This window comes from Falco punctatus (genome assembly GCF_963210335.1).
Source record: "Falco punctatus genome assembly, chromosome: 4".
Lineage (NCBI taxonomy): Eukaryota > Metazoa > Chordata > Aves > Falconiformes > Falconidae > Falco > Falco punctatus.
In genome coordinates this window covers 51785108-51804069 of record NC_137583.1, presented here as the reverse complement: position 1 = coordinate 51804069, position 18962 = coordinate 51785108, and the positions used below count along the sequence as shown (strand labels likewise).

At 62.2% G+C, this 18962-nt stretch overlaps 2 protein-coding genes across 6 annotated transcripts in view; one reads left to right on the top strand and one right to left on the bottom strand.

Annotated features, from left to right (window-relative positions):
* The window catches only part of CCM2 (CCM2 scaffold protein), a 40767-nt gene extending 38204 nt beyond the window's left edge, over nucleotides 1-2563 (bottom strand). The window contains exon 1 of the mRNA XM_080385786.1: nucleotides 2223-2563. Coding sequence (XP_080241912.1) covers nucleotides 2223-2252 — 30 coding nt within the window. The 5' untranslated portion in view covers nucleotides 2253-2563. The remainder of the gene's footprint in view (nucleotides 1-2222) is intronic.
* Nucleotides 2564-2750: 187 nt separating this feature from the next.
* On the top strand, nucleotides 2751-18889 carry MYO1G (myosin IG). 5 transcript variants are annotated; one of them, XM_080385765.1, is made up of 26 exons: nucleotides 2754-3005; nucleotides 3806-3881; nucleotides 4651-4702; nucleotides 5419-5514; nucleotides 5719-6396; nucleotides 7268-7476; nucleotides 7562-7655; nucleotides 8059-8224; nucleotides 8299-8352; nucleotides 8609-8704; nucleotides 8788-8904; nucleotides 9438-9644; nucleotides 9720-9865; nucleotides 10372-10486; nucleotides 11026-11196; nucleotides 11266-11336; nucleotides 12438-12512; nucleotides 12604-12736; nucleotides 13111-13277; nucleotides 13360-13567; nucleotides 14291-14514; nucleotides 15354-15498; nucleotides 15599-15703; nucleotides 15785-15898; nucleotides 16412-16566; nucleotides 16644-18889. In XM_080385765.1, the coding sequence occupies exons 5-26, from the start codon at nucleotides 6302-6304 to the stop codon at nucleotides 16798-16800; spliced, it is 3024 nt and encodes a 1007-aa protein (XP_080241891.1). In that variant the 5' UTR covers nucleotides 2754-3005; nucleotides 3806-3881; nucleotides 4651-4702; nucleotides 5419-5514; nucleotides 5719-6301; the 3' UTR covers nucleotides 16801-18889. The 5 variants fall into 5 exon arrangements, with proteins under 5 accessions (XP_080241895.1, XP_080241891.1, XP_080241893.1 ...); XM_080385767.1 differs by having other exon boundaries at nucleotides 2754-3035; XM_080385769.1 differs by lacking the exon at nucleotides 8609-8704 and having other exon boundaries at nucleotides 2751-3005.
* Nucleotides 18890-18962: the final 73 nt, after the last annotated feature.

The window sequence follows — 18962 nt, the reverse complement described above, 5'->3', positions numbered from 1 at the left end:
CCAAATTAACTGCGTTTGATAGTAGTCCAAACTCAAAAGAGCCACAGGCATCTGCTTCAAGGGTTAACTAACTGCCACTATGATGGAAAATTATACTGAGAAAGTACTGCAAGCCCGTGGCTTGGCCCAGGAGATGCTATCCCTGTGCAACACAGAGTTCCTCAGCTGCAGCCCCACTCCTGCGGGTCTCTGCATGTTCCTTGTCCATTGGGATCACCGACAATGCAGCAAAGAAGCAGATCAGGGGGACTGGAGCGGCCAGGTCTGGGGTCACCAGTACAGGAGAGACTGGAACATGTGAGAGCTGGCCCAGAAAGGGCCATGAGTATCCATCACACAATGAGAGGCTGGGAGAGGTGGGATCATCCAGCCTGGAGAAGAGGAGGTCGGGGAGGGATCAGATCAGTGTGTACAAGGATCTGGTGCAGGAGGAAAGAGGAATACAGAGTCTTCACAGTGACAGAACATGAAGGAACAGGAACACTGCAAATCCTGTTCATAGAAAGAAAAAAACTCAACAGCTTTCTTCACCATGAGGGTGAACATAGAGCAGGTTGCCCAGATAGACTGCTAATTTTCCATCCTTGGAGCTACTCAGTACTCCAGAGGGCAGTCTGCTCCCAGCAGAAGACTGAACTGGGCCATCTCACCCTGACACCTCAGCCAGCCCGAGGATCCACAGGTACAAGAGTTAGCTGCCTCTTCTCACACTAACACAGTCCCAGGTTACACCAGCCAGTACAACAACGCTCTCTTCTCCTACCACCCTGGCCACACAAGTAAACAGCTCTTCTGGAAAGCACCATTTTGCAAGGCAAAATATCCCAGGTTTTTCCAAAATAGCAGAGAAACATTTTTCAGCAGACAAGAAATGATTCCGCTCCTACAACATATCACATCTTGTCTACATATTTGAGTTGCGCACACTTCTAGCCCTGCAGTCACTCCCTACCACGAAGGGGCATTTGCATACATCTATAAAGTTACTCTACAATTATCCACGGCCCCAGGAGCAAGCACCTGGAGTTGTTTCTTCTTGAAAGGAGGAAGACAACATATCCTGATGAGTAACTTCTCTTTCCACCTGTGCTGCTGATCCTGCTGCACCACATGTGGTTCACCAGACATCGCAAAGGGACAGTCAGTGGTTTTACTTCCCAGATCTGGCTCTGTGGGAAGCCTGTACAGTAACTTCAGAAAAAACCCAACCATTCAATATTTCTCATTCTGTGTGTATTCTGTTCGTTTCAAACCAGTTTCAGCAGGAGACTCTGCTGCCACCTTCTGAGATCACCGTTACTGCAAGTACCCCCAAAACCGACTAAAAATAGCTTGTTTCCCCCCAGTTATGTCATCAAAGCAAGGAAAGGGTTGTTCCTTTTGCAAAGAGCCAACCCATCCCCAGCTCAGGGAGCACCACTCTTAGCAAGTGTCCCAGCCTCAGTCCCCAGCTCCAGCTTCACCTCCTCCACACAACATAAAAATACGTTTAAACATGAGAAAGTAGAGCAGCCTGTTTGCAGTCAACACAGACAGAGCTTGCTGACCTTTGAGGCACTTACAGTGCTGCAGTCCTGACTATAGCTGACTGAATATATGCATATAAATACATAAACCAGATGCATGTATGTATAGCATGCCCAGTTTAGCACCACTCTCAGCAGACAACAGCCCAGCACTACTACAGAATTCATTTTAAGGTGCTTCATTGATTATTTGCCTCATTTATAGACTGGGGAGAAAAGCAGAAGGGTAAATCAGCCCCTGACCGGTATCAAGGCACCAGCAGAGTGGTGGGAGCCAACCCATACCGTGGTTGAAGACAGGGCATGCCTGGAAGGCAGCTGACCCACAGCAGCGCTCCCCCCTAAGCCCACCACCACACCGAGAATTTTAGCAGGAAGCAAGGCCCCAGCCCCCACAGCAGTCACAAACACAGGGAGGTGCTCGGCTCAGACAGGGCCACACCTGGAACCACCACAGGGAGGGAACAAGGATCAAGAAGCCAAGAGAGGGTCCAGCTACCCCTGCGAGGGCTCCAGGACCAGGCCAGCAGCAAGTCCAGCGCCAAAGAGAGCCCAAACAGCCCCAGCCCAGGGGATGATGCAGCACCCCAGGCCCGGAGGTGAGGGAGGACCCCCTCTGCCAGGGGCACGGCAGGGCCCGCCAGCTACCCTGCACCTCCAGAGCAGCGAGGAGGCCCGGTGACGGCCCATACTCACCTTCTTGCCTTTCTTGCCCTCCTCCTCCATGTCTCCAGCGGCGGCGGCCCCGGCCCCCCCCGGGGCATCCCCGCAGCTGCCGTGCTCGCCCGGCCTGTGTGCGCGGCGGGGCCCAGTAGCTCGATCTCACTGGCCGGCAACAGCCATAGACCAACCCAGCTCCCACTCCCGGTCGCGACCCACCCGCAGCCGCCTCAGCACCACCAACAACTTTTCAATCCTGCCGCCATCTTGGGCGGCGGCTTCCCGGCGTGCACCGCGCTCCGCCCGCCGCCAGGAGGACTGACGTCAGTCCTCCCCGGCCGCGCGGGGATGGCGGGGCGCTCCGCGCATGCGCCGACCCCGCCGCAGCCTCGGGTTGGCCCCGCCCACTGCCGTTAGCCCCGCCCATTCAGCAGCAGGTTGCGCCCCCCTCGTAGGTCACCGCACCACCAGCCCCGCCCACCTAGGAACGCCTGGAGCGGCGGGCGCTGCAGCCCCGCCCAGCGCTCTAGCCACGCTCCGTCCCCAGTCAGGCTCCGCCCCCCGCGGCGCTGCGCATGCGCTGAATCCCTGCCCCGCTGCTGGGTGGTGCTGGCGTGCGGCGTGGCGTCACGCGCCGGCGTAGCTCCGCCCTCAGGCATGGCGGCGATGGTGGCAGCTGTGGTGTGGCGTGGCGCGGCCCAGCGCCATCCGCCGCCATCCGGGGCCGGGGCTGCTCCCAGGGACAGGGGGCGAACTGAGGTTTCTCTGCAACAGTGCGGCGGGAGGCGCTGCACTGCCAGCGGGCTCCGCCGCCGTGAGGTGCTGTGGGCGTGGTGCATGCTGGGAAGGGTAGTTCTCTGTGGGCCGCATGTGGCCGCCCGCGGCCTAACCGGAGTGGGGCAGGGGGGTTCTCACGGCGGGGAGCCGGGATCCGGGGCCGGGGGGGACTCCCGGGGGGAGTGGGGCTTATGGATCTGGGGGGGAAATCTCATGGGCCGGGGGAGTTCCCTGAGGTTGGGGGAGACCCTGGGGCTGGGGCTCACTGGGGGAGCGGGGCTCATGGGGCCGGGGTAGATCACGGCGGGCAGTAGGGCTCCCTGGGCTGGGGGGGGCTCCCAGGGGGGAGCGAGTCTTATGGGGCTGGGGGGATGTCCTAGAGCCGGGAGGGGCTCACTGGGGAAGCGAGGGGTCCTGGCACCGGCGGGAGGCTCACTGGTGGAGCAGGAGGTGTTGGAGCGGGGCTCAGAGGGGTGTGGGGGGTGTTGGGGCCGGGGGGGGGCTCACTGGGGGAGCAGAGCTCATGGGAATGGGGTGTTCATACTGGGAAGTGGGACTCCCAGGGTTAGGGGGGTTGGAGGGAAGTTCACGGGCCTGGGGGGCGCGTGTCCCTCCCACCCCCCTTAGCAAGCCTACCAGCGTGGGGGGGCCTGGCGTGGCCCCCGCCGTTCCTGCAGCGCTTGCCAGAGCAGCCCGGGACGGTTTGAGGCCCCTCCCTGCCCTACCCGGGGAGCGGTTATAGACATCCCGGACACCCCCGGGCCGTGGGGCAGCAAGGGGGCTGCAGGGCCAGCTGCCACCACCCTGCCCTGTGCCGCTCATCCTGTTCTTCCCCATGCCAGGCTCCTGTTCTGGTGCTCCGGAGGACACTCTTGGTACTCCGGAGGATGGATGTAGGAAGGTGCCAGGAATGAGAAGGTGGGTTCAATGGGCTTGTTACTGTAATTAGCCTGATTCTGTGCAATTAGCAGCTGCTGAGGCCATTTTCCCCTTGTTAACAAGGGGTTCAGTGCTGAAATCTCACGGGACGGCTGCGGTGCGGGGCACGGAGCCACTCCGCAGCCTTATCCCACTGGGATTTATTCAGCAACTGCCACCTGTCTTGGGGAATGGTTCCCTGCTCTTTCCCCTGTCACTGTAATTAGCCTAATTCTGCATAATTAGCCCTGCCAAACCTCCTCAGCCACCCAGCAGCCCCACCATGGGGCTGTGTCCCCTGTGGCTTGCGGTGCCAGTTCTGGGGCCACTGCATGCCACGAGGCTGCGCTCCCCAGCTGTTCCTGGGGCCCCCCTCGCTCCGCTTGTGCCATCGCGCTCAGCACCACAATGCCAGCAAGGCCTAGCCATGCCGTGCCACCCAGCTGGGGCATGGGGAGCCCCGCTGCCGGTAGCGCCATATGGTGGCATCCCAGCGGGTTTCTTTGGTGTCGGGTAGTGCGTCCTTGCCGCAAGCCTCCCAGCGTGGGGGGGGCCTGGCGTGGCCCCCACCTTTCCTGTAGCGCTTGCCAGAGCACCCAGGGATGGTTCGTGGCCTCGCCCCGCTGTGCCGGGGGGGGGGTTGTATACATCCCGGACACCCCCAGGCCCGAGGGAGGGTGCAGGGACCCCTGGGTGGTGCCCAGCCTGCTCTGCCAAGCGCAGCAGTGCAGGCTGCTGCCAGCGCTCATCCTGCGCTTCCCCCATCCAGGTTCCTGCTCCGATGCTCTGGAGGGATGTAGGAAGCCACTGGGAGTGAGGAGGTGGGTTCAATGGGCCAGTCACCATAATTGGCCTAATTCTGTGTAATTAGCAGCTGTCAAGGCTGTGTCCCCTCATTAGTGAGGGACTCAGTGCCAAAATCCTGGGGGAGAGCTGCAGTGTGGGGCACAGAGCTGCCTGGCAGGATTTATTCAGCAACCACTGCCTGACCTGGGGAGGGGTCCCCTGCCCTCTCCCTGGTCACCGTAATTAGCCTAATTCTGCATAATTATCAGCTGCTGAGGCATTGTCCCCTTGTTAACTGGGGGCTCAGTGCCAAAATCCCACAAGCAGGGTCAGTGCTTGCCAGGGCAGCCTCGGGGCGGTTTGAGGCCTCTCCCTGCCCTCAGCACCCCCCACGTGCTCCTGGCAGCATAATTAATCCTGCGAATTAAACATACAGGCAGACAAGCAGCACCTGGCTGTGCAGGTGGAGGGAGGAGCTTCCACCGGAGCACTGGCAGAAGGCAGCACAGTGTGTCCCCCACAGGACTTCCACCAGGGCTTCATGCCTGGGACCACGATGCCGCAGCTGTTGGGGGGACACACACCAGCGTGGGGACCAGTGTGACAGCGCTTCCGGCAGTGCCCGCTCATGGTATGAGGAGTGGCACAGATTCAGCCCTGCTAAGAGCCACTGGTGTCGGTGGATTCAGTATTAACCCTTGACTTCCCCCCCTTGTGACTCTAAACCTTTTTTTTTTTTCTTTGATTTTAGGTGAAAATCTGGTAGATCACCCCATTTTCGGCAAAACCACTGGGAAAACCAGGTGGCAGCCTTCCGGCAAAGCCTGCCGTGCTCCTCACTGGCTCGGTACGGACGTTTTTTGGCTACTGGGCTTTACTGGGAGTAAACTGTTAAAAACCTGGGAATATTGGCGAGTGCCAGTTTGCCATAATAACCGTGAGTGGAGCTGTGGAGTTGATAGCCTGGTGATGCTGCGGTGCGGGGCTGTTCTGTGCCTCAGTAGTGCTGTAATCCCCGTTGTCCTAACACTTCCCCTCCCTTCTTTTCTAGCTGGATACCAGCATGGGGCCCCTCTCTGATGATCTTCACCTTGCCTTGTCCTTCCCAGAGCTCCCAGTTACACCGGAGTTTTAACTGGGGGGACTGGGATGAGAGCGGGTGATGCCAGCATCTTAATAAATAATTGATTTCTCAGTGGGATTTTGGCGCGCTGTGGTAACGGGCGAGGGTGTGGGTGGCCCCAGCGATGATCACCACCAGAACGGCACCGGAGGGAAGTTACCACCCCATAACCGCAGCTGGGGGGTGGGGACGGGACAGGACAGGCGCGATGGCTTGAGGTGACCTAGCTCCACGGCGTCCACCCCACACATCCCTCACCCCACCCTTCCGATGCACCCCACTGCAAGGTCCCTACCCTTTGCCATGGGGTGTGTGCTGCCAAAATCTGCCTTGGGGGTGGGGGGCTGAGTCCCCACCCTACAAATGTGGGTGTCCCTAGCTCCATGGCCGCCCCACTGAAACCCCACGGGAGGTGGTGACACTGCGCCCCGCGCCTGCGCTGCTGTGTCGGCGGTTGTTGGCGCAGGAAGCCGGTGCAGCGTAGGGGAAGTGGGTGCCTGGCGGGTGCGGCATGGCGGAGCTGGAGGGTCCCGAATTTGGCAAAGCTGACTTCGTCCTCCTGGACGAGGTGACGATGGAGCAGTTCCTGCAGAACCTGCGCCTGCGGTATGGGGGGCGCATGGGGGGGGCTGCACGGGGGGCACTCCAAGGCACTGCCGGGTCTGGTGGTTCCCACTGGTGGGTACTATGCTGAGACCCCCAGCATCACCCACGCAGTATCACCCATGCAGTGGCTGGAACGTGGGCGCTGCCGGGCTGGGGTACACCGGGCACCCCGAGTCCTGCATGGTAGCACCAGACTCCAGCTGCGCAGGAAACATCTGGGCGGTGCCGCATGTCCATGGGGGGGAACTGAGGCACATCGTGTCCCCCCTGGAGCAGGTTGGGGGGTGCAGGGTGTGGAGGGGCTCACAGGGTGTGCAACCACGTGCTTCCTGTGCTCTCCCCGCTGCCCCACAGCACCGCTCAGTCCCACAGCAGTGGGTGGCTGTGCCCCATGGCGTGATGCTGCGGCACGGTGTGTGGTAGGGTGTGCATCCTGCCCCACAGCACCCTGCAGGATGTCATCTTTCTGCACAGCACCCAAGGCGGTGTCCCGCTCCATAGCTCAGCACCTTGCAGGGCGCCATCCTGCCCCCCGTCACCACACCCTGCAGAGTGCCACCCCACAGTACTATACTGCAGGGTGCCATCCTGACCCACAGCACCCCATAGGCTACCACCCCATGGCACAGCACCCCACAGCACCATACCCTGCAGGGTGTTATCCTGCTCCACAGCACCACTCCCTACAGGGTCCTCTCCCAGCCCCACAGCACAGCACCCCGCAGGGTACCATCCTGCCCCACAGCACTACATCCTGCAGAGTGCCACCCCACTGAACTGTACCTTGCAGGGTGCCACAGCACCCCATGGCACAGCACTCTGCAGGGTGCCATCCTGCCCCACAGCCTACCCCACGGCCACCCCTGTGCAGGTTCTTGCAGGGCCGCATCTACACGTACATTGGGGAGGTGGTGGTGGCAGTGAACCCGTACCGGGCGCTGGCGCTGTACGGCCCACCGGCAGTGGAGCACTACCGTGGCCGCGAGCTCTATGAGCGCCCACCCCACCTCTTTGCCCTGGCTGATGCCGCCTATAAGGCCATGAAGCGCCGTGCCAAGGACACCTGCATCGTCATCTCAGGTAGGGGCTGGTGACGCTGGGGGGCATGTGGGTGGAGGGCACCCATGGGTGGGTGTCCTCACCCAGCCCCTGCTGTCCCTGCCAGGCGAGAGCGGGGCGGGCAAGACGGAGGCCAGCAAGTACATCATGCAATACATCGCCGCCATCACCAACCCCTCCCAGCGCGCCGAGGTGGAGAGGTGGGTCTGGCCCCATGGTGCCATCAGGAGGCTGGGTGCCAGCTGGGGGGGGTCCCTGGTGGACCTGGCTGTGCGGCGAGAGCGGGGGTATCCAGGGGTCCCAGGGTGGGGGGCGGGCAGGTTCTGTGTGCATCAGTGAAGCTGCAACACTGTGATGCTGCGGTGTTCTGTGCCATGCTGTACTGTGCATGTGGTGCCACGCCGTGCCGTGCTGTGCCGTGCCATGCAATGCTCCACCATGCTGTGCCTTTCATGCTGTGCTGTGCCATGCTACACTATGCCATGCTGTGCCATGGCTGCCACAGCATGCAATGCCATGGCACACCATGCCGTGCTTGCCACACAGTGCTGTGCCATGGCAGAGTGCTATACTGTAGCACTCCATGCCGTGCTGCCCCAGCAGAGTGAAGAATGTGCTGCTGAAGTCCAACTGTGTCCTGGAGGCCTTTGGCAATGCCAAGACCAACCGCAATGACAACTCCAGCCGCTTCGGCAAGTACATGGACATCAACTTCGACTTCAAGGGCGACCCAACTGGCGGCCACATCCACAACTACCTGCTCGAGAAGGTGTGGGGCCGGTGCGGGCGGGTGGACGCTGGGCTCACCAGCACTGCCTGGCACCCACCTGGCTCCTCTTCCAGTCCCGAGTCCTCCAGCAACAGCCAGGAGAGAGGAACTTCCATGCCTTCTACCAGGTGTGCCGGGAATGGGGCAGGTTGGGGTGGGGATGGGGACGGAACAGGGATGGGGATGAGGACGGAATGGGATGGGATGGGATGGGGATGGAACGGGATGGGCATAGAATGAGATTGGGATGGGGATTGGGATGGGGATGGGGAGAGACAGGACTGGCTGCAGCAGGGTAGGGGGACACACAGTGGCACCAGCCAGTCCAGGTGACACCGGGCCGGGGGTCCCGGCCCCGCCATGTGCTGACCCTCCACCCCGCAGCTGCTGCTGGGCGCACCAGCGGCACTGCTGGCCTCGCTGCACCTCTGCCGGGACCCTGGCACCTACCGCTACACCCAGGAGGGCACCCCAGGCAGCGTGAGTGTGGCGGGGGGGGGCTGGGGGGGCAGGCTGGGGGTCCCGGCCCCTCACACCACCCCTGGCCCCTCATGCTGCCCCAGGCCTGCGGGGACGACGCGGCTGGTTACCGAGCGGTGGAGGAGGCGATGTCCATCATCGGCTTCTCCCAGGAGGAGATGGGCTCTGTGCGCCGGATCCTGGCTGCCATCCTGCATCTGGTGAGACCCTCACACCAGTACAGTCCCCTGCGCATGAATATGGTCCCCCATGCACCAATACAGGGCCCCACCATGCACCAGTACAGCCCCCCTGCGCACCAGTATGGCCCCTCGAACACTGGTACAGCTCCTGACCACCACCACTGGTATGGCTCCCCTGCACACCAGTACAGCCCCCACAAACCAGTGCAGCCCTGTGCAGTGCAGCACAGCTCAGTGCAAACCAGCACAGCCCAGCATAAACCAGCATAGCCAGCACAGCCTGGGGCAAACCAGTATGGCTCAGGACAGCCCAGCATGGCCCAGCTCAGCCCAATGCAAACCAGTACAGCCCTGTACATCCCAGCCCAGCCCAATACAAACTACTATACAGCCTGTATGGCCCAATACAAACTAGTACAGTGCAGCGTGGCCCAGCCCAGCCCAATACAAGCCAGTACAGCCCAGCACAGCCCATGGTGCGGGAGGGGCTGGTGCTGGACTTGTGGGTGTCCCCCCCACATTCACCCACCAACATGGTGGGTCTGCTCCAGGGCAACATCGGGTTCATGGCGGAGGGTGAAGTGGCAGCAGTGGAGGACATGGCGCAGCTCCCAGTGCTGGCCGAGCTGGTGGCCACAGCACCTGAGAACCTGCACCGGGCACTGCTGACCCGCACGGTGGCAGCCGGCGGCGGGGAGCTAATCGAGAAGGGCCACAGCCCCAAGGAGGCTGCCTATGCCCGGGATGCCTGCGCCAAGGTAGGGAGGGGGACATGGGGTGACAGGTCTCCCCCCAGCACCCATGGGTGCCCACCACCCTGTCCCTGTCTCCAGGCCATCTATGAGCGGCTCTTCTGCTGGATCGTGGGGCGCATCAACGCTGGCATCGCCACCCGCGGCTACGATGCCCGCCTGCACGGCAAGAGCACTGTCATTGGCGTCCTCGACATCTATGGCTTTGAGATCTTCGACACCAACAGGTGACCTGGCCCAGGGGTGGCAGGAGGGACACTGGAACACATGGAGGGACAGGACCTGGAAGGAACAGGGTGGGGAGATTGAAGATGGGAAGGGCTTGTGGAGGGGACAGGGGACACCTGGGAGGGACACAGGAGGTGAGAGGACTCGGGAGGGACACATGGATAGGACGGGACCTGGGAGGGACACAGGGAGGGAATGGCATCCAGGAAGGACACATGGAGGGGACAGGGCTTAGGAGGGACACATGAAGGTGGCAGGACCCTGGGAGGACTCAAGGAGGGGGACAGAGCTTGGGAGAGACATGTGGGGGTGGGGATGCCCAGGGGACATGCAGAAGGGGACAGGACCTCAGGGAATACATGGAGGTGACAGAACCAGGACCAGGAGGGACCCATGGAGGGACAGGACCCAGGGGGGGCGGCAGCAGGGCCATGCATCTTGGGGAGCACCCAAGGGATGTGGCAAGGGGGCAGCTGGCGGGGCTGTCCTGACCCCCTGCCCACAGCTTCGAGCAGTTCTGCATCAACTACTGCAACGAGAAGCTGCAGCAGCTCTTCATCGAGCTGATCCTGCGGCAGGAGCAGGCCGAGTACCAGCGGGAGGGCATCACCTGGCAGAGCGTGAGGGGATGGGGGGGACAGGGGGGGCATCGCCTGGCAGAGCGTGAGGGGACGGGGGGGACAGGGGGGGCATCGCCTGGCAGTGTGAGGGGATGGGGGACGGGGGAGATGCAAAGGAATGTGGGTGTCATGCGGGAGACATGGCGGGGGCATGGGGACAACGCTTGGCAGATATGAAGAGCTTGGGAGCAACAGTGCGAAGTGGCGGGGCACGGATGCATCACCTGGCAGAGCTTGGGGGACATGGTGGGGACGTGGGGGACATCGCCTGGCAGAGCTTGGGAGACAGGGGGACATGGGTGACATTGCCTGGCAGAGCATGAAGGACACAGAGGGACTTGGCGGGGACATCACCTGGCAGAGGGCGAGCAGCTTGGGGGACCTGGGGGGCATTGCCTGGCACAGCGTGGTGGGGACATGGGGAGCACAGTGGGGACGTGGATGTCATCACCTAGCATGGCGAGATTTGGGGTGTATGGGGGCAAATCAAGGTGCCTGGGGGTGGCAATTTGGGGTGCCCACCCCCCCGCCCTCCCTAGATCGAGTACTTCAGCAACGAGCCCATCGTGGAGCTGGTGGAGCAGCCCCACCGTGGCATCCTGGCGCTGCTGGACGAGGCCTGCCTGGCCGCGGGGACCGTCACTGACTCCCTCTTCCTCGCTTCCATGGACACCCGCCTCGGCTGCCACCCCCACTACACCAGCCGCAAGGTGCTTCTGGGGGGGATCATGGGCAGCAGGGGGTCTGCGGCAGGGGGCTGACACCCCCCTGCTCCCCAGCTCTGCCCCACAGACAAGACCATGGAGTTCAACCGGGATTTCCGCATCAAGCACTACGCAGGAGATGTCACGTGAGGGGACATGGGGGGCTGTGGGTGTCAGTGGGTGGCCCTGGGGCTGTGGGGCACCATGAGGGACCTTGGGTGGACATGGGGGCCACTTGGGACCATGGGGCTGTAGAGCACTTGGGGGTCTAGAGTTGACCATGGGGCTGTGGAGTTCCATGGGGGGCCATGTGGGAGCACAGAGGGAGGGTCTTGAGGGGCTGTGGGAGGTGGTTTGGGGTCATGGGGGACCATGGGCGACTGGTGGGGGCTCGGCTCGGGCTGTGGGAGTGTGGGTGGCCATCAGGGACTGTGGACATCATGGGTGGCCTTGGGGTCACGTGGAGCCTGGGGAGGGCATGAGGGTCATGGGGTGTGGCCACTAGAGACCATAGGGCTGTAGGGCTTTTGAGGGTCTAGGTTTGACCATGGGGCCATGGAGAGCCACAGGGGGCCACGTGGGAGCACGGGGTGGGGTCTTGAGGAACCGTAGAGGTGGTTTGGGGCCATGGGGGACCATCAGTCTGTGGGGAGCCACAGGGGACTGGCGGGGGCTCAGCTGGGGCCATGGGAGCATGGGTGGCTGGTGGGAACTGTGGACATCATGAGTGGCCCTGGGGTTGTGGAGGACTGTGGGTGGCCTTGGAGCCATGAGAGACCTTGGGAGGGCCATGGGGACACCCAGGACTGTGGAGGGCCACGGGGATGTGCGGGCCCTTGGTTGATCGTGGGGCTCTGAGGACCCATGGGGGATTGTGTGGAGCCATCCAGGACTGGGGGGGGACCATTTTGGGGACTGCTGAGGTCCATGGGGTCTGGGAGGTCCCCAAAGGCCATGTGCAGCAGGATGGGCTGTGGAGGACGTGCCATGCCATACCCTGGGGACAGTGGCAACAGGCTTGGGGGACTCTGCCCATGAGCACTGAACCCCACAGCCCCCTGGCCTCCATGGGTGCCCCCAGGGCCACATGTCACCCCATCACAGGGGTACCCCCAGCAGCCCCTGGCTCACCATGGGGTGGAAGGGCAGCCCGGACACCAGGATCCCACAGGGTGCAGCTCCCCCACGCCCCCCAACACCCCAGGGAGGCCAGAGGAGCCCCCCAATGTGGTGTCCCCCTCCTTCAGGTACTCAGTGGAGGGTTTCCTGGACAAGAACAAGGACACGCTCTTCCAGGACTTCAAGCGGCTCCTCTACAACAGGTTGGGGACACAGGGGACATAGCTGGGGGGTTGGTAGCACAGCTGTGGGGGGGGAGCGGTGTTGCCAGCACCATGTCAACACTGTCCCCAGCACGGACCCCGTGCTGCGTGCCATGTGGCCCGATGGGGAGCAGAGCATCACTGAGGTCACCAAGCGCCCGCTGACCACCGGCACGCTCTTCAAGAACTCCATCGTGGCCCTGGTGGAGAACCTCGCCTCCAAGGTAGGGGACTGGCGACAGCCAGGCATGTCCCCTGTGCCAGCCTGGCATGTGCCTGCACTAACCTAGCATGTCCCCAGCCCATCTTGGTGTGTGCCCATGGCAGCTGGTCATGGCCTCAAGCCACGTGGGCATGTCCCTGTGTCAGCCTGGCACATCCCCAAGCTAGCCAAGATGTCCTTGAGCCAGCGGGGCATGTCCCCAGCCAGCCCAGATGTCCTTGAGCCAGCGGGGCATGTCCCCAAGCCGCTGAGCCCTCCTGTCCCTGTGCCACCCATGCCCGATGCAATGCCCCGAGCCCCCCAGCCCCGGACACCCATGGGCTCAGTGCCACCCACAGGTGCCACCATGGTGCCATGCCCTCTGTGTCCCCGCAGGAGCCCTACTACGTGCGCTGCATCAAACCCAACGACCAGAAGTCACCGACGCTCTTTGATGAGGAGCGCTGCCGGCACCAGGTCTCCTACCTGGGGCTGCTGGAGAACGTCCGTGTGCGCCGCGCCGGCTTCGCCTACCGCCAGCCCTACCACCGCTTCCTCCTGCGGTATGGCCTGCGCCCCCCAGGACACCCAGCCTCCCTGGGACCCCCAGCCCCCCGCACCCCCTGACCCTGCTCTGCCCCCTAGGTACAAGATGACCTGTGAGTACACGTGGCCCAACCACCTGATGGCCAGTGACCGGGAGGCCACGCAAGCCCTCCTGGAGCAGCACGGCTTCCAGGATGACGTGGCTTATGGCCACACCAAGGTCTTCATCCGCACACCCCGCACCCTCTTCTGCCTGGAGCAGGAGCGAACGCAGCTCATCCCCATCATCGTCCTGCTGCTGCAGAAGGTGGACATGGGCAACATGAACTGGCTCGGTCTCCACTCCACCGGGGTGACACAGGGTTGGGGGACGCCCGGGGTGCCGGCTGGGTGCTGGCGGTGCCGGCAGAGCGAGCAGACAGCCAGGGCTCTGCCTACATTGGGAGCTGCTGGCACCACAGGCTTGGAGTGGGGCAGGTGGCTGCTCCGGGCAGGGTGTAGGGCACAGGATTGTGCAGAGTGTGGGCTTGGCATGGGCAAAGCATGGTGTGGGGCAGGGCGTGGGGTGTGACATGGGGCATAGTACGGGGTGTGGGACATGGCACCTGGCATGGGGCAGGGCACTGGGTGTGCTGGGGGACATGGCGTGGGGCATGCTATAGGGCACAGTATGGAGCACAGTGTGGGGCAGGGCACCAGGCAGGAGCATGGAGCATGGTGTGGGGCATGGCATGGGATGTGACGTGGGGGGTGGCATGGGGCACAGCACGGAGCATGGCATGAGGCAGAGAACCAGGCCCTGCGTGGGGCTCAGCTTGGCACAAGGCCGGCTATGGGGCTGGCTGTGGGACAGCCCGTGGGGCTGGCCAGCACAGGGCACAACCCAGGACATTTCTTCGGAGCAGGACATGGGCCCCACTGGGGTGGTTTGGAGGGGGGAGGGGAGCAGCATTTTGGGGGCCTCCTCGTGCCGGGTGCCCCCCGGGTGCCACATCCAGGGGCAGTGCCGGCGCTGACGGGGCACTCACAGGCCTGGCGTGGTGCCCTGGCACGCCGGCGCTGCCGTCACCTGCGCGCCGCCTACACCATCATGGCCTGCTACAAGCGGCACAAGGTGAGGGCGTACCTGCGGGAGCTGCTGCGGCGCTTCCAGGCCGTCCGCGCCCTCCCCGATTTCGGCAAGAGTGTGGCTTGGCCGGAGCCACCGGCCGTGCTGCTGCACTTCCAGGATGCCAGCCAGCGCCTCTTCCGCAGGTACCATCCCAAATCCTGCTCCGCTCCCGAGCTGGGGTCGGGATGTGGGATGAGGACGGGGATGTGGAACGGGAACATGGGATGGAGACATGAGATGGGGACATAGGATAGAGACGTGGGATGGAGACAGGGATACGAGATGGGGACATGGGATAGAGATGCGGGATGGGAATGTGGAACGGGAACATGGGATGGGGATGTGGGACAGGGACATGGGATGGAGACAGGGACATGGGACAGGGATGTGGAACAGAAACACAGGAAAGGGATGTGGGATGGGGACAGGGACACAGGATGTGGACGCGAGATGGGGACATGGGATAGAGACATGGGATGGGGATGGGGACATGAGACTGGAATGTGGGACAGGAACGTGGGATGGGGACATAGAACGGGAACATGGGATGGGGACATGGGATGGGTATGTGAACATGGGATGGGGATGTGGATGCAGGCAGGGATGAGGTACATGGGATGGAAATGTGGACATGGGATGTGGATGCAGAACAGGGAAGTGGGATGGGGACATGTGACAGGGAGATGGAACATGGACATGGGATGGGAAAGTGGGGTGGGGACAGGGGCATGGGATGGGGACACAAGATGGGGATGTGGGATAGGAACATGGGATGGATAATGCGGGAGGGGGACATGGACAGGGATGGGATGTAGGATGGGAAAGTGGACATGGGACAGGGACGTTGGACTGGAATGTGGGGTGGGGATGTGGGATAGGGACATGACATGGAAAGAGGATGCAGGCCGGGGGCATGTGAGCCAGGGGTGCAGGACGTGGACGTGGGATAGTGACATGACCATGCCATGGCCCCCCGCCGCAGGTGGCGAGCACGGCAGATCATCAAGAACATCCCACCCTCTGAGATGGGGCAGATTCGGGCCAAGGTGGCTGCCATGGAGGTGCTGGAGGGGCTGTGGAAGGACTGGGGCTGCCAGCGCAGCTGGGCGCAGAATTACCTCTCCTCGGTAAGGGCTAGTGGTGGGTTTGGGGGTGCCCCATGGTGCGCCCCAGGGTGCCACCCCTGCCCCAGGGTGCCACCCCTACCCATGCTGTGGCTCCCCACAGCCCAGTGAGAACCCCGGGCTGGCGCTGCCCTTCGCCCGCCGCCTCCAGACCCTCAAGGACAAGGTGCATTTTGGCTCTGTCCTCTTCTCCTGCCACGTCCGCAAGGTGAGTCAGGGGGATCCTGCCCAGCCGCCACAGTGGTGTCACCCCCCTGGCATGTCCCCTCACCTGTCCCTGTCCCTGCAGATCAACCGCTTCGGTAAGAGCCGGGACCGGGCCATCCTCGTGACGGACCAGCACCTCTACAAGCTGGATCCCCAGCAGCAGTACCGGGTGATGCGGGCGCTGCCCCTCAGCACCGTGAGTGTCCCCAACCCCACTGGTGACCCCAGGCTGTGGGGAGACAAGGCCACCATCTCCTACACCCTTGCCCTGGTGAGCCTGGGATCAGGGGGACCGAGGTGTCCCAGCTGTCCCACTCCCACCCAGAAGTTGGAGATCCCTCTGTGGTCCCTGTGGCCAAGCACCAGGGCCATCCACATCGGCATGGTGAAGTCCCCTGGAACAGAGGTGGGATGCTGTCCCCACCATGCTGTCCCCACTACACTGTCCCCAACTCTCTGGCCATGCTGTGCTGTGTCCACAACACTGGCTGTGCCACACTGTCCCCACCATGCTGTCCCCGCCACGCTGACCATGCCATGCTGTCCCTGCCATGCTGTCCCCATGACACTGGCTGTGCCACGCTGTCCCCGCTATACTGTCCCCACCATGCTGGACACAGTGCCTTGGCCATGCCATGCTGACCATGCCGTGTCCCCAAGCCCCTGAGGCAGCCATGGCTGTGGCAGTGATACCCAGACGTCCCCACAGGTGACAGGGCTGAGCGTGACGAGCTGCCAGGCGCAACTGGTGGTCTTCCACACCCAGAGCCAGGAGGACCTGGCCGTGTGCCTGCACAAGATGCAGCCGGAGAGGGACAACCGGGTGGGCGAGCTGGTGGGCGTCCTCCTGGAGCACTGCCGAGCGTGAGTTGGAGGGCTTGGGGTTGGGGGGGGGCTCATTGGGTGCTGAGAGCCCCCCCGCTGATGCTGGGATGTTGTAGGACCAAGCGGGAGCTGCAGGTTCGGGTCTCTGACTGCATCCAGCTGAGCCTACGTGGGCGCCGGCGGCTGCTGACGGTGGAGACGCGGTCGGATGCAGCCAACCCCGATTTTGGCAAAAGCCGTGATGGCTTTGTGCTTTACTGGCCCGGGAGATGAGGGGGGTGGGCAGCTGCTCCGTCGCTGCCCGGGCTGCATCCTGTCTGCCCACACCCTGCCCCCCTGGCCTCTGCTTTGGACCCTATGGTCCCACTGCAGCCCTGTGACCCCCAACCACGTGTCCCCCCACCCCACGGCCCCCGTGGGACAATGCCAAAGCCTCTGCGTGCACTGGGAATAAAGAGCTGGATGGGACCCCCATGGCCCCACCCCCCACAAGCATGGCTGGGACCCTCAGGACCCCCAGCAGCCCCAGCATGGGGCTGGGGTCCCCCAGAAACTCTGCCCAAAGTTTGGGGTCCTGCTAGCCTGGGCATGAGTAGGGAGCACAGGTCAGCTGCAATGGGGTTGGGGTGGGGTGGAAAGGAGTGGGGGGCATGGATGGAGGTGGGATGGGACTGATGGGATAGGGTGGGATTGATGGGTTGGGATGGGATGAGATGGGATGGGATCTATGGGGTGGGGTAGGATGGGATTTATGGGATGTGTGAGTGGGACAGGATCTCTGGGATGGGGTGAGTTGGGACCTGCATGATGGGATGGGATCTGTGAGATAAGGGTAGGATTGATGGGTTGGGATCAGTTGGGATGGGATATATGGATGGGATGGAATCTGAGGTGGGCTGGGATCTGTGGGATGGGATGGAATCTGTGAGATATGGCGGCATGGGATTTAGGGGGTGGGAAGGGATGGGATCAGATCAGGTGGGATGAATAGATGGAATGAAATCTCTGGAATGGGGTGAGCTGGGATTTATCAGGTGGCGTGAGATGGGTGGGATGGGATCTATGAGATGGGGTGGGATGGGGTGAGGTGGTTGGATGGGCTGGGATCTATGGGATGAGATGTATGGATGGGGTGGGATGGGATCAACTGAGATGGGATGAATGGCTAGGATCTAGGGGATGGGGGTGAGGTGGATGGGATCAGATGGGATGGGATGAATGGATGGGGCAGGGTGGGCTAGGACCTGTGAGGTGGGATGTGGTAAGATGGATGGATGGGATGGGGCAAGAAGGGCATGGGGTGGGATAGTAAGGGCAGGGCAGAGCTCTCCCCCACAGTGCCGGGGGGGAAGCTGGGACCTTTCAGCACCCCCAGAGCTCAGGGTGCCCAGGAAAGGGGCCAACCTGCACCCCCAGCTCTCTGCCAGGGGCTGACAGAGCCCGTGCCCGCCCCCCCCAGCAGACCCCCACATGTCCCCTATGCCAGGCACCCCCTGCCCACATGTCCCTGTGGTACTACCCCACAGCTGGGGGCCCTGGTGCCCTTTGGAACCCTTGTGCAGAGGACCCTGGCTCCAGGGGTCCCTGTCCTCATGTCCCCAGGTCCTGGTGTCCCTGACATCTGGTGTCTTCATGCCCCCACACCCCAGGTCCCAATGTCCTCGTGTCTTGGCTCCCAATATCCCTGACATCCAGTGTCCCAATGGCCTGGGTCCTGATGTCCCCAATACCTGGTGTCCCATTGTCCCCTTTGTCCCAGGTCCCAATACCCCTGACACCATGTGTCCTGACATCCCTGGGCCCTGGGTCCCCTTGTTTCAGACACCTGGTGTCCTAAAGTCCTCATGTCCCTGTGTCCCAGATCCTGATATCCCTGACACCCTGTTAAGGGAAAGTTGAAAAGAACTTGGAAGAGAGAGTTCAAGCCTTGTGATCGAGGCCGCAGCCCGTGGACGGTGTGAGGCCAGTAGCGGCTCCCCGGCACGTCAGGCCCAGGGCTTCTTGGAGTCTGGTTGTTTGGGAATGCAGCCCAAAGCAGGTGGTAAACTCCATCTAAGGCTAAATACGGGCATGAGACCGATAGCCAACAAGTACTGTAAGGGAAAGTTGAAAAGAATTTTGAAGAGAGAGAACGCACGCCCTGGATGAGGAGAGACTAGGAGAAGGCAGCAGAGGGATTGACATGAAGAGTATGTTGGTATGAGATGGTAAAAGACCTTGTTGCAGCCAGCTAGCTTGGCGAGTGCTGCAACACTCTGTGTCCTGACATCCTTGTGTACTGGATCCCAATGTCCTCATGTTATTGTCTCCCTGACACCCCATGTCCCTATGGCCCTAATATCCCTGACACTCAGTGTCCTGATGTCTCTGTGTCCTGGTGCCCCCACGCCCTTGGTCCTGATATCACTGTGTCCCAACATCCCTGTATCCCAGAT